General features: G+C 40.7%; 1 protein-coding gene across 3 annotated transcripts in view; it reads left to right on the forward strand.

Moving 5' to 3' along the window:
• The first annotated feature begins 1,295 nt into the window (after window positions 1-1,295).
• The window catches only part of slc24a3 (solute carrier family 24 member 3), a 131,205-nt gene continuing 105,069 nt past the window's right edge, over window positions 1,296-27,431 (forward strand). The window contains exons 1-2 of one of the 3 annotated variants that reach the window (XM_076891934.1): window positions 1,500-1,638; window positions 1,731-1,777. Coding sequence is in view for 1 of the 3 variants with exons in the window: in XM_004554621.3 (XP_004554678.1) it covers window positions 1,458-1,638 (181 nt within the window). In the remaining 2 variants the exon portion in view is untranslated. Of the gene's footprint in view, window positions 1,639-1,727; window positions 1,778-27,431 lie in introns of all 3 variants that reach the window. The other 2 variants (XM_076891935.1, XM_004554621.3) reach the window with 2 other exon arrangements.

Consider the following 27,431-nt stretch of genomic DNA (forward strand, 5'->3'; position numbering starts at 1 on the left):
CTGCCACGCGGAACAGCCACCACTCCTATTCGTGGTCATTTCTGTCAGGAGGTCCGCTCTCTGACCCCAACCACAGTACGCAAGGAAGCGGTCATAGGAGCAGTTACGAGCAATCTCGTCCAAAATGATGAACTATAACAGTTACCCAAGTAACGGAAGTAACATTTTCAAAATAAGAGCAGACAATTTCTACATCTGACGTTACATCGGTACACTGTTTCGTATTTGGCAAAAATCGATTGTGAGAAATGACTACGTGATTTTTATTCTGTTCAGAAATTTCTTTACATTTATTTGTTTATTATTAATAAGATTCAACTTCAATGAAATTATTATCTAAAATAAATAGAATTAAATCACAGTGTTATACTAGTGTTAGACCTTTGAAAATTATTTCAAAGGTATCTTCACTACATGTTGTTTTTACAACAATAAATACTAATACCAACAACAACAGTAACAATAACAAATTTCAGTTTTTATTCAAATTTTTCAACAGCCTAGAAAGACATAGACATATTTTTGCTCTGGTGTCCTCCGGTCTGTTGCAATCCTGTGAAATTGCAAAACTGAAAATATCCAACAAATATCAGTTTTGACGTCAAAAAAGGTAAATTAGTTTAAATAATGTTAAATCCTTGAAGCTCTCCATGGTTTGGCTCCAGGTTACATCTCAGATCTTCTTAGCCTGCACTTACCCACTCGAACTCTGCGCTTCAGATGCTTTTATTAGTTCCACGCTCCCAGTTCAAATTTGGAGGTGACAAGGCTTTCTCCATTGCTGCCCCAAGACTCTGGAACAGTCTTCCCCCTTTTATAAAATCCTCTTCATCCTTGGAACTCTTCAAATCGAATCTGAAGACCTACCTATTTTCCAGGGCTTTCACATCTCTCTGACACCTCTTTTATTCTGTTTTAGCTATTCTGGTCTTTTATCTCATTGGATGATGTTTGCATGTGTATACTTATACATGTGTGCTTGTGTGTGAATGTGTACATTTTTGTATTTGTATGTGCATATTTGCATGTACACATATTTTTATTTTACAAAAATATATGGATGTCTCACAATGTTTTCTATAATGTTTTCATATTATCTATTTTAATTCTTTTTATTATATTATCCCTCTGTTCAGCACTTTGGCCGACACTTGATGTCTTTTAAATGTGCTATATAAATAAAGATGACTTGACTTGATCCTATCTAGGGAAATATTTTGCTACCTAACTAAAATAGAACCATAAGTTTTATTTTGAAGCTTGAAACCGGATGTGTAATTCCTTCACAGTCTGGTGAACTTTACGAAGCCATCCAAAAGCCAGTCGTATCTCCTCCCGTCGAGTAACTTCAGTACCCGTACAGTAAGCTTGTGTGCCTCTGCCTCCTCGCCTCAGGTTCTCGTACCTCTGCACCACCACCGGGGGTACCGCCGGAACGCTCGTGAGAGAAGAGCGCCATGGCCCGTGTGGTGGTTGAAGCGATGCCGGAGACAGTCGGAGGAGGAGGAATGATGCTGAACCGGCGGAGGAGCAAAGCCAGGCGAAGAAAGCGAAAGGAGTTGTTCGGCGTCCAGATGTGCTTTGCGGGGGTACTTCTGGGGGTTGTCGTTGGGCTCAAGACTGTGGCACAGAAAGCAGGTGAGGGGCACTTTAAAGCTCTGTTTCCTTCTAGTTTGAGTGCTTGTTTTTTGAGAAAAGACAACGTTCATGCGGAGTTTTTCCACAAGCAGGAACAACAGGCTGCTCGGAGGAAGAGAAACATAGAAACAGAACATTGGTACGTATTGTTTCCTTAAATGTGACAATAACCTTTAAGGACGCTACAGTGAAGCCAGTTTTGGGAACATTTAGAGTAAAAAACCCGCAAACAGGACAGTTAGAGTATATTAACATGAGATCTAATATAGCAAAATATTAAATGTCAAATCTTAAAGTAAGCACTGTAAACGTTTAGGCTGATATAATGCCTCGCGTGTGTGCGCTCAACACCAAAAATACACCGCAGAAAGCGTGAGGATGTCTGCAGACAGATCAGGCTGGATTGGGGCACTGTATCAGCTCACATGTACAGTCACGTAAATAACGAAATAACAACAGCATGCCTTCATGTTCAGCATCTGTAACTAATAATGCCCTGGAAATGGAAGCTGTGACTGTGTTGCCTGAATTGCTTTACAGAAATCCACTTTCCTCCTCCTACAGCCCTGTGGCTGCAGCTGATAGGCCGAGGTGCTGATGTACCCGGCACTCTGAACTCTGATGATACTGATGAATGATCGTTGCTGACGAGCTTGAGGCTGACGTTCTCTAATATAAATTAAACGGTACACTTCACAAGCTTATGGCAGCTGAGTGGGATGCTCATTAGACCGGCCTCTGAGGGATCTGCTGTCATAATCAGTCCTACCTTTTGAAGAGTGTCTGTATTTAGTTCTGCGCTGCCCCAGTGTCTTTTTCCCATAAGGTCTTGTTTATGTCCATGTCACCTGCCTGGCAAGTGCTGGGAGTGAGGCAGACCGGTTGGTGACATCCTGAGGATTTAAACTTAACACATCGCTCCTTGTATCTTCTTGTATAGCTCTTCAAGCGCTCCAGACTTGTTGCTTTTTAATCTTACAATGCATTGCCTTTGAGCAAAGGCTTACCAGTGGTAATTTTTCAGTAAATTGGCAACTGAAAAGTCTGATCTTTTGTGTGTGTGTCTGTGTGTGTGTGTGAGCCGAAGCTTCTATGGGGAGAATGTGAAATCATTACAGAAGCATTAGCAAAATGCCAGATGTCCAAAGTATGTAATTATGGACCGCAAGAATTCATCATCAGTGGGGATATTTTTTAAGTTATAACATTTTTTTAGTCTTGATTGTCAGTCTTAAAGTCTTAATTGATGAAGGAGTGGCTGTGTTCTTAGGTATGGTTATTTTACATCCACTGCTGAAGCCACAGAACAGTAAGCATCAGCATAAACACATATCATGAAAGTAAGTAAAATGTTGTTCTGAAAGGATCAGTCGAGAAACTGAGGAGTTCATTCAAAAGCAGTCAGTAATATAGAATTTTTAAAAAATGGTTACTGATGCTTTTCACGGGCTGTGAACTTCAAAGAGAGCATTTTTCATACTCAGCTCGCTAATTGAATAAAAGAAATCAGCATGCAGTTTACTGATCGGTGACGTTGCGGGATTCTTTCTAGTGTGGGGCTATGGATGCAGTCGTCGGACATTTGGATCAGATGTAGATCTGCACAGTTAACATCGCACAGAGGAAAATGTTCAGCTTGGAGGCATTTCAAGCTCTACAGCAAGTTTATGTGACTTAAATGTGGTGAAAGGGAAAAAACACGTATGACACTTTGACCCTCATTAGGTCAGAGAGACGGTATCTACAATAGAAGGTAGGAGAACGGTTTGGTGTGACATGCTGAGAAGCTTCTGTCATACTCATGGTAACCTCAATTCTTTGAGCTCCACATATTACACTTGGGAAGGGAGAAACAAGCAAAAAGACTATGAATGATAGTAGTTTGCAGAATTTCCGTTGTATTTATTATGGGGCCACTGACATTTAATCTTTCACTCATAAATACCAACAGTTCTGGGCTTTTATATTCTTGGATTTACTTGTTTGTTTAATTTTGTTATACAAAGGTATAAAACCTGATGTTTCCTCACGTATGGAGAACAATTTACAGTCTCTTCCTTACAGTGACGATTGCAGCTTATTAATTTAACACCAGTATTGGATCAACACTCAAGAATGGCTATGAGAAGGAGCCAGAATATGTGGAGAATACCCAGTCGGGCTGCTCCAGCCCAAAGACATGCAGTTTGTGGCGTTAGGTTAACTGGCGATTCTAAATTGGCTCTAGGCGTGCATGTGAGTGTGAATACAGGGTGGGCCATTTATATGGATACGCCAAATAAAATGGGAATGGTTGGTGATATTAAAGTCCTGTTTGTGGCACATTAGTATATGTGAGGGGGCAAACTCCTCAAGATGGGGGGTGACCATGGTGGCCATTTAGAAGTCGGCCATCTTGGATGCAACTTTTGTTTTTTCAATAGGAAGAGGGCCATGTGACACATCAAACTTATTGGTAATGTCACAAGAAAAACAATGGTGTGCTTGGTTTCAACGTAACTTTATTCTTTCATGAGTTATTTACAAGTTTACCGTGTTAGCTCTGGGGCAGACTGACGACCTGTCCAGGGTGTACTCTACCTCGTGCGCTGTGGCAGCTTGGATAGGCTCCAGCGCCCCTCCAGTCCATGATAAGTGGAAGACAATGGATGGATGGATGGATGGAGTCAGCATTGTCACACACCTACAGCCTAGGCAATGCTTCGGAAAAAGATGTATCATTGCTGGATCAACTTTGAGCATGGCTGGTTGAAGTACAGTAAATAGACTGGATCTTATCCACAAGTGGTACTAGAAATGTACTGTGTACACTGGCTTCCTCTGCAGACACTGTTATTTGACTTTCTTTGGTTGAAACATCTGTTTTGCTTTCTCAGTTTCGGCTTCTCTAACAGAACAAACTCACATCTTCTTCGTGACCTTAAGTTCATACGTGCTTTGTCACATGTAGAAATGATGTGTGTCCGTATGCAGATTGCAGATAGCAAGACTGATACATTGAAGTAAAATATCAGAGAGACATATCACATTATTTAGAGTTTAAAGAGCAAATAATTGCATCAATAACTTCTTGTTAACCTCCCACTCACCCAAATATAATACATTTAAAATCATTGAAGCTCCCAGTCCCAACTTTAGACTGATCAATTTTAATCATCACTTTACCTCATCAAAGAGTTTCTAACCATTTCATTTCAGTGGAACAATCATTTACTTGCTATGAACACGTGTTTGTTCATGGAAACGTTTTGGGCCTCATTGATGCATTTGGGCTCATTTTTGCCCAAAAATTCAGACTTCTGTCTTGGTGTTGGAACTAAAAGGATTGGACGAGTGCATCCATATTCATGAGTCAAACAACAGAACAGGATCTCTTGAGAAACCTGCTAGTGCTCAAAAGAATGTTCTTAGTAGGAGAAAATAGTCGAGCCCCACAGATTCTCTTAAATTGATTGAAAACTGGCATTTCAAGCATACTTGGACGGATATGCAGAGTGATTAGGTCAGCCCTGCAACTTCCTAGGACAGCTTCAGAAAAATGATGTGGTCAATGTCTGAGTTTACTTTCAGTCAGACCGATAAGTGTTTAAATGACTTGTAAAAAATAAGCTTTTATCAATGTGCAGGGAGCTTGGCAAGTCTCTCAAATGCAGGGATCCAACTTTGAATTTCAGCTTTTTGAGTCAGAGCTGCCGCAACATTGTTGAGCTGGGTGAACTTCTCCATGGTCCAATTGTCCGATTATCCTGTTGGACAACAGGATACCCTCACTGTGCCCTCATTAAGGTTTCCACCCTCCATAATGCATGCAATGTAGCTGTACACACAACAGAGCTCTCTCGCCAGTGCTGTTGCTCATGGAGAGAGACACACTGGGAGTTTCCATCGTGATGAGAAGGACGGGAGCCTGTGATAGTGGGAGAACCTCGTGTACATGCAGTGATGAATGATTGAGGCAGCTGTAATTAGAGGCCACAGATGGACAGATACGAGCTGAAAAGGCTGAAGTGGTATTAAGTCAAAACATTCACCTGGTTCTTTCATGCACACACACACAAAGATCAAAGTCAAACTTCTCTGTTAAATGCAGAGATGTTGTTATAATAAGGTAATATTGATTTAATGCAGTAATACAAGAATACAAGTTAAAAATGCATTGATTGGCAAACTGTTGACGATCACGCTGACTCCCGCCAGTCCCCATGACTATGGCTGCATGACTGCGTCCAAAATGAATGTTGCAGTTATTTTAATTCAATTCAGTTTTATTCATATAGCGCCAAATCAAAACAAAAGTTGCCTCAAGGCGCTTTATATTGTACAGTATTAATATTGAGATAAAAGTTATTTGTCATGCTTCTTCATTTATTTGTGTGACAAGTAGTTTTTATTGCACTGCCATATAAACATCACACTGACACTGGTATCCAGGGGGTGGCTGTAGCTCAGGAGGCAGAGCGTGTCCCCTACTAATCGGAAGGTTGGTGGTTCCCTGGCTCCCCCAATCTGCATGCCAAATATCCTTGGGCCAGATACTAAACCCCGATGGGTTCATCTGTGAATTCTAGATAGAATCTGTGTGTGGATGGGTGAATGAGGCATGTTCGCTTTGAGTGCTTGAGTAGAAAAGTGCTATGGAGGAACCAGAACCAGCCCATTTCAGTTGCAACACTGACCTGCGTTACAGGCTGATTCCACGTCAGATGCTTCCCGTTAGCAACCACTGCTTTATTTTTCTTGGCATTCATGCAGTTGTTACACTGGTTTTCTGGCAGTTGAGTAAGTTCTGCAGCACTCTGCATATTATTGGTTGGTTAACGTCATTCGTATTTTCCAAAACCTAAGTTGATTCCCTTCAAGTGACAAGCCCTTTACATTCTGCTGTGCCAGACGTTTAGTTTCAGCGTTGTTTATTTTGTATTTATCTATTAATATAGTGTAGTCAGACTCAGTCAGACGTTTCCACTGTGTGCTAAAATGTGCTTTTGATCGTGTTTATTTAATTGTGGGATGCCAAAAGTGACTGAGATTAAAATTCAATTAATTGTGCTGCACAGTTAATTGAGATCATCATTAAATTTACGTTGTTTTGCACCTCCTCGTCTCTGCAGTGTTGGCAGAGGAGAGTGCTTCGTAAACAGACAGACACATGGTGGGCACATTAGTAGGAAAAATGGCGTGTTGAAATAAATCAAGATTAGAGTAAATCCTTTTACAGGAGTTGGTCTTACGAGGCCCAGTATCAGCTGACGACCTCTAATTCCAACATCTTTGTTTACTTGCTTCAGCATTAATGTGTCGTTACTGAGCCGAACTCTCTGTTTCACTTCCTCTCATGGAGCTATGTGCTCATTGTTCCTACATGGATTCCCACCTGGGAGACCAGGACTTGCTCTTACGTTTGTGATCATACCCCATTGGGTTTATGCACACAAACATGTGGTTAAGGTGCGTGTGTGTGTGTTCCACTGGGACATGGATGTGCACGCACCTCATCTCTGCTCGTTCTCTGCCTGTCCTTTATTTCTTTTAACCTCATCCATCCATCTGTCTGCATCGGACCCCTGAAATCACAAGGTATAGAAGCCATGCTTATCCAGGATAAAAGCACTATGGGATAACATTTACAAGTGCACACATAATGAAGCATTCATTATCTACAGGTTTAAATATATTACTTTATATCACTACCATCTCCTCATAATGTGTGACAAAGCTAAAAGATGTATCAGCCAGACAAGTGCTCATGCTATAGAGAAGCCTCTAATGGCTGCTTGCCGTATCTGGTATCCAGCATTAGTGTCTAGATGATCTCACTACATAACGTAAAGCTCGGGTTGGCGGGTCCCCTTCTTTCTGCACGATAGCTGAGGAACAGAGACGGAGCACTTTGTGCTGACATATAATGTCGGGTCTTTATCTTACAATATAAAGTGCCTTGAAGCAACTGTTGTTGTGAATTGGCGCTATATAAATAAAACTGAATTGAATTGAATTGACAAAGCCTCAGGACTCTGAGCAAAATTAGACAAAAAGGAAAAGAGACAGAAGTGGAGCGAACAGGGACGGAAGGGGGTGCGGTGATTTGAACAGCGAGAGCAAGTGAGGACAGCAGTGGCATTGATGGAAGGAGGAGGAGGAGAAAGTGAGATGAAGAAGGTTGGGGGAATGGAGGCGGAAGGAGAGAAAAGATGAGGTGAGGTGACAGGAGAGAGAGGTGGGAGTAGGCTGGGGTTGTCCATGTTGAGGCGGGTGAAGTGAGGATGGGAGTAAATGTGGTCATGAGGCAGAGAGCAAGTGTGAGGATATGAAGGGAGGGGATGGAGCGAGGTCAGGATTGAAGGCAAAGCAGGCTCTCTTATTTTTCATTGTTATGTGACCACTCTTTCTCTTTGCACTCAATACGAGCAGTGTGGGGCTTTTTCTTAAAAAGTAATAATGCATTCAGCTTTTACGCATTTTAGTCAAAGCAGATTTGAGTGCAGCAGCCCAGAGAGCTTTAGCAGCGGGTCAGAGGAAGAATAATTCTGCTTTATTCTTACGTCAAGTTAACTGTTGATATCTGAAAGGACAACGATGTCGTGACAAGTCAGAAATAACAGCATGTGTTTTTACGCATGTGTGAACTGCAGTGCGTTCCATCAAAGTGTAAATATATGGGATCAGAACGATGCCATCTTGAAATGAAACTGAAAAAAATATTGTAACTGAAATAAATGTACTGAAAAATCTTGTATTGAAAGTGAAAATAAAATTGATAGTGAAAAATAATTAATTGAAACTGTAAATTTTTTTTTTTTTTTGCTTACAATTTTTTTTTCCAGTTTCAATCCATTTTTTCAGTTTCACTCTGCTGGCACTGTTGTGGCGTCCAGGGGCGCTTGAGGGGCGGGGATTCCGACCCGCATGTATTTGGATATATTATAGTGCTGACCAATGACTGTAGAAAACATGGACGACGCGGCTGCGGTCACGGACAAACTTGCATGTGTCTGTTTGGGAATGGCAGATGCTGAGAGGTTTACATTACCGACTGTTTCAAAGTGACAGCCTGAGGTGTTCTTCAGTAAATTGGACTACCAGACAGGAGGACCTGAGGCCCTGCCGCAATATTTTCGGTAAGTTAAATGTGTTTGTAAGCTAATCCGTAACTAAGGTCCTTAGCTAGCTACCTAAGATGAGCACTCGACTGTCGGGGAAACTTGTTTTGTAAAGTTCGTTTAGCTAACCCGTGCAGGTGAATGAATTTACCCTGACTAAAGAAATCAAGAGAAACGCACCGGGCTGCTCAGTCACTAACCACGGTTACTGTACTTTTATTATGAGTATTATACTGTAAGAGCAACAGGCTGGACTCTGCTTCAGCTCCTGTGCAGAGCTGATTATTAAATATGTGCAAACAGCAGCATGTTTTCTGTCGCTTGCCACATGTGGAAGGACATTAAAGCCAACTTTTAAAAAGCTGGCACTTCAGTAACCCCTCATTAGTCAGTAGCTACGGATTAAATAGCAAAGCCCGATATTTATGTACTGAAACCAACTACTTACGCTTGGCAGCTTAAGTTAAAATGTTTAATTTTCTGCAGCAGCAGACTGAACCAGGACTGAAACCTGCTCCATCATCTCATCTTTGCAATGTCCATTTACAAAGTGCCAAACATTATATTGGAAAATGTGTTAGTATATAAGGCCTTTTTGTTTTTGAAATAAACTGTTCATGTGTCAGCTGTCAGCTACTGTAGGACTGAAAAAATGTAAGAGAATAACTTCAGATCACGAGTGTGTGAGGACAGAGTGGATCAGCTCTATTTCAGATTTGAGAGATAAACTTTATATTTCAGTTTGTGATGGTTCTCTTTGTGATTACAGGAGCTGTCCTCAGACTCAGACCTCAGCACCACCCAGTGACAGCAGACAGATCATCGTATATCTTCACTCTTTGTAGTAACTCCAAAATTAACTGATGAAATCAGTACAAAGGTTAAAGTACCACATGTGCTGTCAGTGAAATCTGCAGCTGTTTTATTGATAAATTTAAAGACAAAAAGTCAAAAGGATTAATCACCCCTGTAACTGTGTCACTATACATCAGCATTAACAGTACTTAAGTTTAGTGTTGCAGAAAACTGCTGATCTCAGACCTGTACAACTTCTGTTTTAAACACTGAATGTACTCAGCTACATGAAGAGCACATGATGTTTTCTCTGACACAATTAAATAAAACCTGATGAAAGGCAAAGGTTGTTACTTGTATGTTGAACTAAAAACTTGTGATCTGGAATTCTTTCACTGTTATTTTGTCAATAGTGTGTTATTTATCATACCAGAGTAACCAGAGAGCTCAATATATATTTAACTCACTGCTTTTGCTGCACTGTGGTATTAGGTTGCTGAACACTTTGTGCTAACCTGTTGACAGTGTTGGGAAGGTTACCTTTAAAAATGTTTTCCACTACACATTACAGATGTAACGTATTCTGAATACTTCACAGCTACATTAATGTACTATTGCTGTGTGATTTATTACTATTACTGAAGGCTACTCGCCATACCAAAACCAACTATATTTTAAAATCTTAATATAAATGAGTAACAGTAGGGTGGACATTAGGTAAGGCTGCACTTTTTGCCGCAATCTCGTATAGAAAACTATTCCGCGTGTATATAAAACATCTCCGCGGCTCTGAACCGTAGTAAAGGGACCTCTGGCTAATGCGTTGGGTTCCGTGTCGGACTTGTAGCCGAAAGCTAGCTTTACTTTGTTGTCTGGGTCAACTTTGCTAGCGAGAGACAGAGGTACTCCACTTTCACTTTCAATACAAGACTTTTCAGTACATTTATTTCAGTTACAATATATTTTTTTCAGTTTCAATATTTTTTTCAGTTTCATTTCAAGGTGGCATTGTTCTGATCCCATACTAATAAAGCTTTGCTATGTTCTTTTGTTAAGTGAGATTTATTGAAAGTTTTTTTTTCAACTTTCTACTAGACAGCACAGTGAAGAGAGGCAGGAAGACAGGGAGCAGGGAGAGAAAGAATCGAACCCGGGTGCTGCATTCAACCTTCGGGAGTATGTCCAAAAAAATGAATAATAAAAACAAACACGTTTAAAGAATTTCCTAATGTTTGGGTCCAGGAGGAGTTGCATCTGTCATCCGTCTGTTTTGTTTTTTGGGTTTTTTTCCCAATATATTTCAATACAGCACAGTAGCTGATAATCTCTGTCAAATCCTGCTGGGTTAACAATGGTCTAGCTCCTTGTCATGTCAGAAATGTTTCGCTTTTTAAGTTTTTTAATGTTTTTTTATCGTTCCCCTTCCTGAGAAGTGGTTTAAAGATGTTCCTTACTCTCAGAGACTGCATAACCAGCTAGCCTTCTTTTCACACGACTTTTCCTCACTGCAGCGATGTACTCAGTAAATTCTCTGTCTTTGATGAAGTTGCTTTTCTGTTTCTCACGGAGTATAATTTGATGTATTGATTTCATTTCTGGAAGCAAACAGAGGACTTCTAAAACTTATTAAACTTATTGACCCACTATTTATCATGCTTTCATCATGCTTTGCCCACTTGCAAACCACTTTGACTGTCGTCCTTCTCTCACCCCAACTGGTCGCAGCAGATGGCTGCCCCTCGATGAGCCTGGTTCTGCCGGAGGTTTCTTCCTGTTAAAAGGGAGTTTTTCCTTCTCACTGTCGCCAAAGTGCTTGCTCATAGGGGGTCATGTGATTGTAGCGTTTTTCAGTGGATGTATTATTGCAGGGTCTACCTTACAATATAAAGCACCTTGAGGCAACTGTTGTTGTGATTTGGTGCTATATAAATAAAATCTTTAGTTTAGCAATGATCTCACTACTACTTAAGGAACAGATATACTTGCAAAGGTGAACAGCGGCTGCAGGTTGAGTGAGTTGAATAAGCCTTTGATGAGTGTAGGCTATAACTAAAGGAAAGCTTGCATTTTGAACAAAGGAACAGTTTGACAGCTGTCCTAGAAATCAAGGAGATTCTGAAGTATTTCTTCTTAATTTTTTACAAACCACAACTTCTGCCCAAACTGTCAAATATTTTTCTGTGTATTATGACTGCTTACTTCATTGTTTTAAAATGAATCATGTTAGTTTGAAAAAAATTAATGAAAAAAAAGTAGAGTTTTGCAATTGGTTACAAAAAGCTGACTAACAAATCATCTAGTTTGAGTATTTTTTTAAACTCTGATGTCAAAAACATTGCACCTTTTGCAAATTTGGAGCAGCACTGATTCTTTTTCTCTTTCAGCATCTCAAAAATTTTGAGTGCACATTAATAATTTATATCTCATCAAACCAAATTACCCTCAGAGTACATTACTGTAAAAATGAAATGTTGCCATAACTGATATTGTTCGACTGTGACCACAAAATGCTAACAGCATACTATTTCAACATGCTAGTTCTTGAGGCAGGTTCCAAAGTTCTTCTCTGCACTTCTATGTTATTTTTTTCATTTTGTGTCTCTGGAGCCAACAGCCAAATTCTGACATTTCCCACAAATGGACTCCTGCTCCTCCCTGGGCAGTGCCTTTAATGATTGAGTGACAGGTTCACTAATTAGCTAGTTAGCCTTGAAAGAATGGTGACAGTGGCGGTAAGTGCACCCAGAGCCATTGAATGGAATAGTTGTGTCATCTCCTTTTACTCCAATGGACCTTTTTTTTTTTTTTTAAAGCAATGGCAGATAATCGAGCCTTGCAATAGTTAAAGACCAAAAATTGATGGTCTGTCTCCTGGAAGTTTTCCGGTAAGAACTGCTGGAATTATTTGAATTCTCCGTGTATCACATGACAACCCATGACAATTCAGAACTCCCGCTAACTTACTCTGACTATTTTTTTGTTCCACTGGAAGCTGGCTAAGATGGCTTATTGTCAACACCAGCTGAAATTTTCATCCAATCAAGTTGTCCGCCATTAATAAAGAACAGGAAGAATATTTACCACACATGCAGACGTGTGTGGTAAATACTAGGTACACAAAATTCACAGTTCGGTTCGGTTCGATACTTTGGTGTCACGGTTCGATATTTTTTCGATACAAAAAAATGTTCATGCCTTTTTAATTTGTCATTTATTAAAATTATAAATATATATTTAAACTCAAAAGTACAGTTTTTAAATTTAATGTTGCTGAAACAACAAAGTAATAAAAACAAATAAATCTATCTGATCGAGAAATCACTCATCTTTGGAAAAGAGAGTTTATTACAGAGAAATGGTTCTTTCCAAAATAAAAGCTAGTGGGGGAGGTTCAATTTGCCATGTTGCAAGGAGAGCTTAACTTCTGTCTCGCTAGCTTGCCCTGCGCTCAGTGAATCTGCGGTCGACTACTCCGCCTAGGCTGCACTGTCGAGCGCAGATCCACTGAGCGCTCAACACAGACAGCATAGTCAGAAGGAAAGTTGATAAAATAAATTAAAAATTTTGTATTGTTCGATACATATGCCTACCGAACCGAAAGCACTGTATCGAACGGTTCAATATTGATACGAATATCGTTGCACCCCTAGTAAATACCCATGGGTGTGTGAAGTTAACATTTGAGGCCGTTAGTGTGAGACATATTACAACATGTGTGTTGGGCCAGTCACTGTCAATTACAGAGGTGTAAACTTCTGCTTCCCACTTTTATAGAGAAGGTGATATGTATTTCCTATAGACAATCACAATGTAGTTACATAAAAGCCGGTGTTGTGGCAGAATGTGATTTCCGGTATTTGCCAAAAACTGATTGCTTGTATTTAAACTGCTATAAATAACTTGTTGCTCTAAAATATGTGAAACATGTAAAACATGGCAAATGCATCCCTCATGAATGACATCAAGTCATCTTGAGCCACAAACAACAAGAAGGTAGAAGCCACAGTCAGGTTTTGGCAGTGACTTTTATATATCCTTTATTTATCCAGTAAAAAAAAATCTCGCTGACATTAAAAATGTCTTTTTTAAGAGTAATCTGGCCAAGAGGACAGTAGATATTGCAACAAATATAACAATAGTTCTGTAAACATATTTAAAGTAGACAAAAATGACCGGATTAGTTATAATGTAAGTACAATAACACAGAGTTATAAAGATACTTGAAACACTGGTAATTTTATATATTTTATGTATAACCGATTTGTAAACCCTGTTCACTGAAGTCTATTTACCAACATATGTAAAGATATTACATATAAAAAAAACACACGGAAACATTGGAAATCAGTTTTTGGCAGGCAATCACTCTTTAGCACAACACTGGTTCGCTTTCCTGTCCTTTCTCCATTGTATCTGTCAAATAAAGCTGAAAAAGGTAAAAAAGCTAAACAAAATTGTGTTGTTTATTGCTGTATAGCTGAATTTCTGCAAACTTCAGTTATCTGAAGCACCACTTTATTGAAGAAATTTGTCCACAATGATATGAGACGTGTATAAAATCCTACAGAATACGTTTTCTATTCAGCTTAAGGTGCTGAAGGTGGTTTTACGAGCTGCTGAATCATTTAAACACTGCTCCTGCATTTTTATTTCATTTTTGTTAAATAAGTAATGACACACTGTAATATGTCATTGTGTTTTCAAGACCGGCCAAGGACTAAATGGGGTTTTTTAAGTATGTCCTGACAAGTAAAACTTTTGTCTTTTTGCTTTGAACAAAGCAAGCTCTGGGTTAGTTTGGAAACTAAGGTCATAAGGGCAACATGTCCTGGCAGAGTTGGTTGTACTCTCTTCCCAGAACATGGTCTGTCAAGGCATTTCGGTCTAGCAGGCATTTTTACCGCACCTAACACCCAATCAACTGTTTTATGAGCATGCAAATATGAAGGCATCTATCAGAGTATAGTTTTCTCAGGAGTTCTTTGAGAACTAGATACTGCTAAAAGAGAGCGAATAAACTAATAACGCTTTCACAGACAAGCAAAACCAGGATAAAGATGGTAGATGAAGACATACAGACTGTAATGTCTAATGAAAAAGGGACAAAATTAGGTTAGAAAGAAAAATGTTGCTTGAAATATTATCAACACACAAGCAGGCTCAAGAATAAAAGCTCTGAAAATTACTATTCTGATCAGACATTTTTACTAATGTTTTTTCAGTGAGATGTGTCGCAGTTTTAATTTTCTGTGAGACATCTGCTTGGAACGCGGTATCACTCCTTCATTTTTCTCCACCTCAAGCCATTGCACCTCCACTGTTATCCGTAAACACACAGAGACCTACGCACCCACACGGGACTGTGTCTAATTCAGCTGCATCTGGGTCAGCCTGTGTGAACAGAGAGCAGCAGCACTTCCCAAATCTGAGCCAGGCACAAACAAGCTCTCTCCCTTTTCCATCCATCCATTTGTTCCTGCTGTGCCATACTCTTTCTCAATCATCCCCTCCATGTAGTGGCCACTGCGCTCTCATCTTGCCTCTTCCTCCCTCCATTTTGGTGGCACTCAGCTATCATTTTGGTATGTCCCCCAGTAGCTCTAACCCTTTTGCCCTTCCTAGCATCCCAGACGTGCAGCACCCTTACTCATGCTCTCTTTCCCTGTATTATTGTCAGTCTTCTGAAGCCTGCTCACAGACTTTACTTAAGCACAGCTCGCCTGTTTGCTGACTTATTTATTTGCTGTTCTGCCTCACCGTCCCATGTCTGCGTCATTTTCTCTCAGTGAAACAAGGTAACCAACCGTGTTTTCTCTGGCACACTTCATGCAGCCCAACCAAACTGATTTTCAATCACAGATTATCTAAATCTAAAACAGCGAAAGTGCTGGTCAAAAGAAAAAATAAAAACTAAGAAGAAGAGTAACTGAAAAGTCACTGAAACACTCGGTAGATCTAAAGGGAATGTATAGATTTATGTGATGATTCTCAGTGGGTTTCTCACTACAAGCAACACCCTTCACACAGTCTTAAACAGTCATTTGATGAACTGAAACTTGTGATTTTTCTAACAGACAGGCTTCTATCTCAAGTAAAAAATTTTGAAGTTGCCTGTATATACTGATAGAAATGTGTGCAGAAAGGCAAACGTTTCAGGTACACAAAGCTTAACCTCTCCGTTTTGCTGTTTCTGTGTTAAACATGGATGAACTGAGCTTCAGGTGCTCTTGTGCACAACCGAGTCCATGCATATCCACATTTGTAGCCTTTTTAGGGTGTTAATGTTTTTCACTTTGCAGGAAAATACACATCACTGTCTGTGCAGTAATCTGTTGTAAAATGAAGTGAGTACTTGATAGGAACGTTGTGTGTGTGTGTGTCTCAGATGAATGAAACGGTCAAAAGGCTGTTAGTGTTGATTAGAGACTACAATTTATGGATTTCTCGCTCTCTTTTTCTCATTTGCTTTTTTATTACAGATGCTTGTCTGTCTTCCTTTCTTTTTCTTTCTTCCTCACTCTGTTCTCTGATCTTTGTCTGATGGCCATAAAGCACTTCATTATAGGAGCTGCTTTTTGTGACGCTGAGTCCAGATTTGATAGATGAAGAAGGTACTGTCTGCTTCTTCCCCTATTCACAAGGTCACCACAGCGGGTAGCTCTGTATGTTTGATTTGGCGCGTTTTGGCACAGATGCTCTTCCTGACACAAACCCAATGGGATTTTGGTCTCCTCCCCACAGTAAACCAGGGATATTTTGCTTATTAGGCAAATGTGTAAACCGCTACACAACTCTTGTGTTTTTGGTAAAAATGGCCTGGTAAATGGCCTGTATTTATATAGCGCTTTACTAGTCCCTAAGGACCCCAAAGCGCTTTACACCATGACAAGGCATGATGTCCGTAAGGAGAGTCAAAGCAGCTAATTTAAATAGGTGACCAGGTGTCGCCATAAACACTTCTGTGAGAAAGCTCTTTCCTAGCTACACGTGGACTGTACACAAACAGCTGAACAGGTGTGTTCGCTGCTGTGTTGGAATGGTGGTCGCACAAGTTGGACATCTGATCTGTATTACAGTGCTGCCCTTCAAGTGCAGACCACAATTTAGTGAATATGTCAATTTAGTTTTTGTCCTCATACATTTACATTTCTTGAATATGTACCGAGGATATATAGATTTTTTTTCTTTTTTTGTTGAGTTGTTTCCCAACAATATAAGTTTAGCTTGTTTCTGTAGAAAAAACACAAAAGATTAAGTATAGAGGTATTTTTTGATTTTTATTTTATATATATTTAGCTTCTTTATTTCTTTAGAAATGATGAAAGAATTTAGTTTTCCAGTTTGCGTTCTTCTGTAACACTTGTAGCTTATACCATACAGGATTAGGATTTTAGTCTATTATACCCATGTTATGTGTTTAAAAGTTGTACAGTTGTTCAACTTCTGATAGAAAAGAAATTATACTTAAACCAAAATTGACTTTAAAGTTAAAAGGGAAACTTTAGGCTTTACAGAAGTAGTCATTTGGTTTATATTGTGATCTATATATCAATATCAACCATGAAAAAGATGAACATTAGCACTTTTTTTTCCATGTCACCCTCCCCCAGCTTAGCTGATGATGATAAAAGCCACTGTGGCTCTCTAACTGCCACCTGTTATACTAGCCTGTTAAACGTGGTAATTATCAGTGTACCACACTGGTTCACTGTTGGATTATGCAGCCAACTACCCAGGGAAGCCCCGGCTTTTCCCATTGTCCCATAACCCTATAATCGCTATTGTAAACTAGCAAACTATCACTGCAAAATTTAGGTGCACTCTAAATGATGGTTACCGTTACACTAGTTGATTAACCTAAATTTAAATCTCCATTTCATGAATTAGGATAGCAGTAACTAGGAATATCGCTACTCTTTCCTGGAGATTCTTGTGAGAGAACTCAATGATGTCACTGAACAGGGACGATGTGTAATGAAGATGGTAGTTTAAAGTAGGACTTGCTTTAGCAGCAAATTTCTAGAAGCAACCCATACCCATACCCATTCACAGCTCACTGAGCTCAGTAGAGACATCCGTCTGGTGGCATTTTTGTTGACTGCACTAAAATTAGTGACCCTGGTACCCTGGTACATTGAGATACCAGTAATACACCTAATTAGGTTAATCTGCAATGATGTTTTACAACACAGTTGTTTTCTAGTTGTATCCAGTGTTAATATTAATGGATGTGTGGAGTCACAGTTTAAAAATGACTGTCTTGGACAAACATTTACCTTTGAGCTCTGAATCAGTATCATTGTGTGCAGGTGCTTTGGATCCAAGCTTGTCAAATGGGGTCTGCAGGATTTAGAGTGTGATTGGGGGATGAATGAGATGTCAGCACTTTCTGTTTTTAATGTTGTGCTTTAACAATGTTCCTTCAGTGGAGCTGCAGGTGTGAGTCACTCAAAGCTCCTATTCTCCCATTGTATGAGTGTGTGGGTGACAGGTCCACGCTTTTGTCATTGAATACCAGAGATTAACCCAGCAGGATGCCCTCAAACACACACGCTTACACATAACTATTCGCTCACAGCTCTGTGACAGACATGGATTGTCTCTGATTGGTCTCAAAATGGGGACAATTGTTCTGCGATGTTGCTTATCTTTGCATGAATTCCACAATGTGAGTAGAAATCCTTTAGTTTGAATTGTTTGCTCCACAAAGGCAGCCAAATCTGAAGGTCTAAAATATGTGCCCACACTTTCTGTTGTATACCTATCTGACTGTTGGCAGGAAAAGGGCTGTGTTACAGAGCTGGATGCATTCCAGTGATGTGCATCCAGATCGTTATTTGTGAAAATTATTTAGAATGCAGTCAGAGTAATGCCACACTAAATTCATACAGTCCCGATCAAAAGTTTAAGACCACTTGAAAAATTGTCTTATTCTTTATGCTAAAGCATATAGTTAGGGCTGGACCAGGTGACCCTGAATCCTCCCTTAATTATGCTGCAATAGACGTAGGCTGTCGGAGGATTCCCATGATGCATTGAGTGTTTCCTTTCCAGTCACCTTTCTCACTCACTATGTGTTAATAGATCTCTCTGCATTGAATTGTACTTGTTATTAATCTCTGTCTCTCTTCCACAGCATGTCTTTATCCTGTTTTCCTTCTATCACCCCAACCGGTCGCAGCAGACGGCCCCGCCCCTCCCTGAGCCTGGTTCTGCCGGAGGTTTCTTCCTGTTAAAAGGGAGTTTTTCCTTCCCACTGTCGCCAAAGTGTTTGCTCATAGGGGGTCATATGATTGTTGGGTTTTTCTCTGTGTCTATTATTGTAGATATTTTGCATGGTTGGATCTTAACAAGAGACAAAGCATCTTTTTGAGTATGCAATTTTTTTGACAACAACACTTAAACTGAAGCAGACTGTTTTAAATAAAATCTGTGCAAATGATTCATTGTCATTTTCTGTCAGGTAGTCACACTGTCATGATGTTCTGATAGCAAAGGCAAAAAAAAAGGTTTCCGTTTTGAACATGATCGGGTTGCTAAACTGCATAAGCAGAGTCTCACGCAGCACGCAATCACTGCTGAGGTGACACGCAGTAAGACAGTCATTTTGGATTTCTTAAATAATTCTGAGGGTTATGGAACAAAAAAAGTCAAGCAGAAGACCCCAAAAAATTCCACCGCCACTGAGCCGAGGATCCAATTGGTTGTCTGTAAAGACACAAATTAAGGCCGTTACTGGTGCAGACTGCACCATAACCCCATAACCATCAGACGGCATCTGAGACAGAATGGCTTAAAATACAAAAAACGTCTTCAAAGGCCTCATCTCCTTGAATGCCACAGAACTAACCGTTTGGACGTTGCAAGAGAGCTCCAAACATGGGACATTGAAAGGTGGAAGAAAGTTTAATTTTCGGATGAGAAAAAAACTTTGATGGTCCTGATGGTTTCCAAGCAGATCCCACCTGAGATGTTTTTATACGTGCCACAGTGGAGGGGGTGCCATAATGCTGCGTGATCTGCCTCACAGAAACCTGGCTATCGGACAAGGTACCGGACTCCGCAATACAACTACCGGGGTTCTCCGTGCATCGCGCGGACAGGTCACAGGATCTTACTGGGAAAAGCAGAGGCGGTGGTGTGTGTTTCATGATCAACAACAGCTGGTGTGATTATGCGAACGTGCACCCGGTCAAATCCTTCTGCTCACCGGACCTGGAGTACCTGATGATTAAGTGCCGGCCATTCTGGCTACCGAGGGAATTTACAGCAGTGATTATTACGGCTGTTTACATTCCCCCACAAGCTGACACTAACCGAGCACTCAGGGAACTGTACAGCGCGATCAGCAGCGAGGAAACCGCACACCCAGAGGCAGCGTTTATCACAGCCGGAGACTTTAATAAGGGAAACCTGAAGAAAGTCTCACCCAAACTCCACCAACACATCCACGATCAAAGCAGCCAAACGTGAGTACAGGGACAGGGTGGAGCAACAGTTTGACAACCCTCGGAGTATGTGGCAGGGACTAAACACGATCACAGACTTTAGAGGGAAAACCAGCACACCGCAGACCACGGCCTCTCTGTGTGAGGATCTAAACGTATTCTACGCTAGATTCGACACAGCGAACACCATGAGACCGGACAGTGTGCGCACCGCGGATGACGTCAGTGCGCACACTGTGTCTGAGGAGGATGTGCGGAGGTGCTTCAGGAAGGTGAACGCACGCAAGCAAAGCTACTGGTCCGGACGGGATTCCCGGCCGCGTCCTGAAGTCATGCGCGGCTCAGCTGGCTGGAGTGTTCACGCACATCTTCAACCTTTCCCTCTCTCTGTCTGTAGTCCCAGCCTGCTTCAAAATGGCCACCATCGTCCCTGTACCCAAATCCTCCACCATCTCCTCATTGAACGACTGGCGACCTGTAGCCCTGACCCCCATCGTAAGCAAATGCTTCGAGAAGCTGGTCAGGGACTTCATCTGCTCTGCACTACCCGACTCACTGGACCCTCTACAGTTCGCATACCGCCACAACAGGTCCACTGATGATGCCATAGCCCTGACACTACACACTGCCCTGTCACACCTGGAGAAGAGAGACACGTATGTGAGGATGCTGTTTGTAGATTACAGCTCAGCATTCAATACCATCGTTCCCTCGAAGCTGGACAGGAAACTGCAGGATCTAGGACTGAGCAGCTCCCTCTGCAGCTGGATCCTTAGCTTCCTGTCTGACAGACGCCAGGTGGTCAGACTGGGCAGCATCACCTCATCCCCCGTCACACTGAACACTGGTGCTCCACAGGGGTGTGTACTGAGCCCTCTCCTGTACTCACTCTACACCTACGACTGCACGGCCACTAACAACTCCAACATCATTGTGAAGTTTGCGGACGACACTACAGTGGTGGGTCTTATCACCAACAGTGATGAGACAGCTTACAGGGAGGAGGTCAGCGCCCTGACCCACTGGTGTCAAGACAACCATCTCACCCTCAACGTCGCAAAGACAAAGGAGTTGATAGTGGACTTCCGGAGGTGCAGAGAAGTACACACCCCCATCACCATCAACGGCGCTGCTGTGGAGAGAGTGAGCAGCTTCCGGTTCCTTGGCGTACACCTGGCTGAGGATCTTACGTGGTCAGTACACACAAACAAAACAGTGAAGAAGGCGCAGCAGCGCCTCTTCTTTCTCAGGAGACTGAAAAGATTCGGCATGAGCCCCCGCATCCTCAGGACCTTCTATCACTGTGCCATTGAGAGCATCCTCACTGGATGCATCACCACCTGGTATGGCAACAGCACCGCCTACAACTGCAAAGCTCTCCAGCGAGTAGTGCGGTGCTCTGAACGGATAATTGGAGGTGAGCTTCCCTCCCTCCAAGACATCTACAGGAAGCGGTGCCTGAGGAAAGCGGGGAGGATCATCAAGGACTCCAGTCACCCCAGCCATAAACTGTTCAGACTACTACCATCAGGAAGGAGGTTCTGCAGCATCCGGTCCCGTACCAGCAGACTGAGAGACAGCTTTTTCCATCAGGCCATCAGACTGCTGAACACTTCATAGACACCTCAGCTTCACTACTGGAACTTTAACATTATGCACTCCATACTGTACAGTAATGCCACTGTTTTGCACATGTCTCACTCTGTATATTTTATTTTATATATTTTATTTATTGTTTACTCTATTTAATTTGTAAAATATGTGTACACACACACACACACACACACACACACACACACACACACACGTAGAAAAATATTTAGTATACACATCCAGAAATGCATATACTATTATATATTGTACATATATTTATTAGTTTCAGATGTAGCCATTCTTGTATTTTGCTTGTTTACATTATTGTATTTGCACAACTCTGTTGCTTGTGAAGCTCGCACACAAGAATTTCACTCACATGTGCTGTACCAATGTACCTGCACATGTGATGTGACAATAAAAGTGATTTGATTTGATTTGATTTGATTTGATAATGGTCTGCGGTCCTTTCTCCTTCAGTGGAACAATGGAGATTCAGGAGGTGCAGGGGCGTCAAACCTGTCCAGATGTTGCAGAGAGCATCTCTCATGACTGAGGGCCCTCGTCTGTGTGGTAACGACTAGGTTTTTCAACAGGACAACTCTACAGTACACAATGCCCGCAGGATTAGGGACTTCTTCCAGGAGAATAACATCACTATTTTGGAACATCCTGCGTGTTCCCCTGACCTAAATCCAATTGAGAACCTTTGTGGATGGATGGCAGGGGAAGTTTGCAAAAATGCATGACACTTCCAGACAGTCTTCACCACTTGGAGAAATGTTACCACTCACCTTATGGAAACTCAAATTTTTGAAGTGATCAACAACAACGGTGGAGCTACTCATTACTGAGTTCATGTTTGGAACTTGGATTTCTGTTTTGGGGGAGATTCCAGATTTTTTGGAGGTGTGGTCCTAAACTTTTAATCAGCTGTAAAACAATTTCAGTTTAAGCGTTTGTTGTTGTTTTTTTTTCTTCAATAAATTTCATGCTCAAAAAATGTTTTGTCTCACTCCCATTTCTTCTTGTTGCATGTTGAAGCTTTGCTTGGAACATTATTAAGATTCAACCATGCAAAATATGATTTTTTTTTGCCATTTTTCTAGTGGTCTTAACGTTTTGATCTGGGGCCTGTTCTTCGTACGTCGCTTACTACATCCAAGACCAAACCATCGCGCTAACCGTGAGCTCGCTAATCCGGTTCCCCGAACACACCTGCTGTTGACGATTAGTACAGCTGGACGCAGGAATGTGACATCACTGGGTGTCGTAAAAGGAGCTACGCATCGATAGTAGAAACATTGATCGGCAACCCGCTGATTGGTCGGCGAAAATGTCGAAGGGGCGTGCTCGGTATTTTCCGGCAGCAGAGCAAGAACTCATGAGTGAGGGATTTCAGGAGTTTCAGAGTTTAATCAGAACGCAAGAGAACACTGCAAAGGCTGCAAAAGCAAGGAGAGAGGGCTGGCAGAAAGTTGCTGACAAATCAAACTCGTAGGTAATTTAATAATAATAATAATAATGGATTGGATTTATATAGCGCTTTCCAAGGCACCCAAAGCGCTTTACGATACCACTATTCATTCACTCCCACATTCACACACTGGTGGAGGCAGCTACGGTTGTAGCCAGGCTGCCATATCGCGCCATCGGCCCCTCTGGCCAACACCAGTAGGCGGTAGGGTAGATCTATCATATGACACTATATTGTCCAATATCATATGGCATTATATTATATTATAATATGTTATATTATATCCCCTTTCACATTAGAGCCACAACAGGACCCACAAGAACATGGGAACAAGTAAAAGTGGAATACAGGAGTATTCTACAGAATGGTAATATTTATCTCTTAGATTGCTTTGCGTCTCTTGGCAAGGTAATACTGGCCTGTAATACTCTGTTAGTTTGTTCATAACAGCAACCAAGAAAAGGGCAGAGGAAAAAAAGACAGGTGGTGGTCCTGCACCCCCTCGTCAACAAGTTGGTTAAGTAAATAATACCCTCACGGGAATATCGATATCTCTCTATGAGCACACTGTCGCGCTGAGCTAAAGGATCCTGTCTATCCCGCAATATACGCTGAATTCTGAGGACTCTCCTTATCAATCTTGCACCTTCCGCAATGGGTTGGTCGCGTATACGGACAGGACATGGCTGCGACAGGCTTCCCAAATCCACCTTCGCTTTTATAGCCGTGGTCTCTCATCTTGATTACACGAAGTAATTTACAATTACTACTCTGAAATATGAATTACATCTGTAATAATCACATACATGTAATAGAATGTTAATAGTACATTTCCCTTTTTTAGGAAATGACCTGTATGTATCTGTGTGACATCAATAAAAGGATCAAGTGCTGCATTATCTTTAGTTACATTGATGTTATTTATTTATGGTGAAACAGTGGTAAAATATCGCTGTTGCTTTCGTATAAATGAAGCGGACATACCTGCGTGGCCGCGATCTGATCCTGTTTACATAAAGTAAACCTGCTCCCGAGCAGGTTTACGCTTACGGCTCTGTTGCTATGACAGCAAGTCCCGGATGAGCTTCGGGGAACCGAACGATCCAGGATCACGCGAAATCGTCAACAATCTAATTCAGCTAACTTACTTAGCGAGGTACGAAGAACAGGCCCCTGGACTGTATGTAAATATGACTCTGAGAGGAAGACTCACACTCACCAGAAATACTGAGTGTTCACACGCTGGCACTTAATGGAAAACACTTTGCTGTTGAGCTGATAATTAAGTGGCCACTTGGCTCATAGCAGTCAAACTTCACTGTGTTATTAGGCTGTGATCAAACCCAAATGAATGTAAACTAAATATAGAATTGTAGATGATATAATGGATGGTCATGGTTGGATTAGCAGCATGAATTGCATTTGCAAATTTGCAAAGTTGTGTAAGAGTAAAGAGCACCATCACTTACTTACTTTCATTCAATAAATAATTTGTTGTTTGTACAATTGTATTGTACAAATGTTGAGTACGGCAACTGGTGTAGTGCAATATAGCCATATATGGTATTGTACGTTTAATATGCTGTAGTGTCAGTGGAAAACGTGGGGGCAATCCTTAAAAGTAAGGATTTACAAATAATGCAAAGCCTATATTTAACTGAAAAAGTATGAAATGTCTCACTTTTTTTTTTAAATTGTAAAATTGAGACATTTTAGTATTTTTTGTCTTTAAAAATGTATCTTTTTTTCATATATATCAATGAACCACTCCAAGGTTTTTGAGATATTTAGAATCCTTCTGTATCATCTTTTTCTATATAAGTAGATGTTTTAGTTCTATTGTAGTTAGATTATAGTTCTAAGGCTTTTTTGTCAATTTTCAACCAAAAACAATAAGAAGTTGACCTTATAGACCTTGGTGGTCGTAAGCAAAATTTTAATGGATTATAAATATCACTTCACTTCTGATACAAAGTTTTGTCAGATTCATCAAAACGTTTCGACCTGTCGTATTCACAGACAAATGATGCAAACAATACAAAAACATAACCTCCTCAGTGGGAGTAAAAAATTTGTTACAAGGACAACTAAAAGGACTGGAAAATTGTCTAAGAAATAAAAACAACCATTGTTGTAAAGTATAAGATATTATATAATACTATACTCATTCAAGTACTGGGTCTACTTTGAGCTGCTCCCTTAGGGGGTTACAACAGCAAGTAGCTCCACAATTTTAATTTTAGAAAGCGTAATTAATTTTGTTGGGTTCCCTTCCTGACACAAGGTGCCTCCTTCTGTCTTTTTCTGGGGATATTTTGCTTTATCAAATGTGTATTCCTCTGAACTATGGAGCTACCTAATGACAATAGAGTATAGTTTAATATGTTGCTAGTTCTAGTTTACCAAAATTCAAAGACACTGAGTTTTCAGTAGCAATAAAATGAGCAAATCCTCTTGTTTACATCCAGACTTTTACACAAAAACACATTCAAGAGTCCACTTATGATGGATGAACAAATCTAACCAAGGGCCACTGAGTCTGTCAGTAGGCCATGTAAGCGATTAGATCTAGCTGTGATTAAACATTAGGAGCTATTTTCTATCTCTCACTTTTGTTGCTCTCTCTCTAATCTTCCTCTCGCTCATCAATGCTCTCTTGCTCCCCAAATACGCCCTGGCTAATTCATCACCCGGCTCAAAGCCTATTTTAGCACTCGCCATGTGTATTCTGGGATCCTCGCTTGGCTCAGAGAGACAGATGAAAGAGGAAGAGTTAAGGAGAGGGGTCCATCCCTGAGGAGGAGTGTGACCATTGTAAAATATTCTCTACATCTGCTCTCATCTCCGTTCTTCCACTTTCTTTATTGTTCCATGTTTCCTTACTTACTTCCTTTTTCTGTACCCTTTCTCTTCTGTGTTGTCTTGTTCCTCCTATTAGGCTCATTGTCAGACAGTGTGCTCACAATTACTGTTGACATGCAGCTTAGTTCAAGTCCATTGCTGAGATTTCCTGTAGTTTTGGGAGACTGGATTTGCTGCTCCGAAACACTGTCTATGCAAAGCATTAAAAGCAGTTAAGAATTATTTCAAAGGATATTTACTCTGCCATATTCTCAAGATAACTTATGATTCATTGCTGTTTTTGAGATGGCAAAATTCACTGTATTTAGGGTTAGATGAGATGAGAGTTAAAATATCTTCACAGACCAAAAGGTGCCTTTATTAAAAATGTATAAAACTATCATGACCTGGATGACTGAGAACTTATACAGACATGCCTAACACTTGTCACAGTTGGACAAATTTTCATACAGTACCTCCAGCACCTCAAATATTTAACATTGGAATAGAAGTATTATCACATTCTCATAAATACTGACTTACTATAGTATTGGTTCTTTTGACTGTATCCATAACAAGCTGTATACATTTACCCACTTAGTTCAAGCATGTCACATTTTAGCCAAATTATGTAACACACCTTGGAGAGTGATAGGATGTTCAAGGAATGGAGTAAATGTATTTGTACCAATTTTCAAGAACAAGGGTAATGTACCAAGCTGCAGTAACTACAGCATAATAAAGTTGATGAGCCATACCATGAAGATATGGGAAAGTTGATACAGCTGATAAGAAGAGGGTCCAGGCAAGGTGGAGTGGATGAACATGGATGTCAGGGGTGATTTGTGACAGAAAGATGGCATCAAAGTGAAAGGGAAGATTTATAAGATGAGAGTGAGACCTGCCATGATCTATAGTTGGAGATGGTGACACTGACAGACAGGAGGCAGATATGAAGATTTTAAGATTTTCATTGGGAGTGATGAAGATGGACAAGATTAGAAATGAGTTCCTGATTACAACTCGCATTAGAAATGAGGTTATAAATAACATACTACTTCAGAGGGACTTTTCAGGTTCAGCAGTTAGGAGGCAAAGTTGTCATGCTTTTTACAACTACATGAATGTACTATTGCTGTGTGATTTATTACTTTTAGGCTACTCACCACCGAGCTAACATTGTTAGCTGGTGTTAGCTGAGGTCAGTTCATATACCGCAGACTGTTAGAGTTGATGAATAGCATTAACGGCTGCTAGCTGCAAATAATCATGTGCAGTTCTAAAACCAATACCAACTAGATTTTTAAATCTTAATATAAAATGAGTAACAGTAGGGTGGACATAAGGTAAGGCTGCACTTTTTGCTGTGATCTCGTATAGAAAACTATTTCTGTAATCATCAGTAATATGTTTTCTTTCTGTCTGCCTTCAGAACTGCACATGATTATTTGCAGCTTGCAGATTGTTAATGCTATCCATGAAGTCATGGATTCCGTTACTCCCCAACACTGCTCACAATGATGTAGAACAGGCAGAAAT

Source organism: Maylandia zebra, linkage group LG13 (genome assembly GCF_041146795.1).
Source record: "Maylandia zebra isolate NMK-2024a linkage group LG13, Mzebra_GT3a, whole genome shotgun sequence".
In the NCBI taxonomy this organism is placed as follows: domain Eukaryota; kingdom Metazoa; phylum Chordata; class Actinopteri; order Cichliformes; family Cichlidae; genus Maylandia; species Maylandia zebra.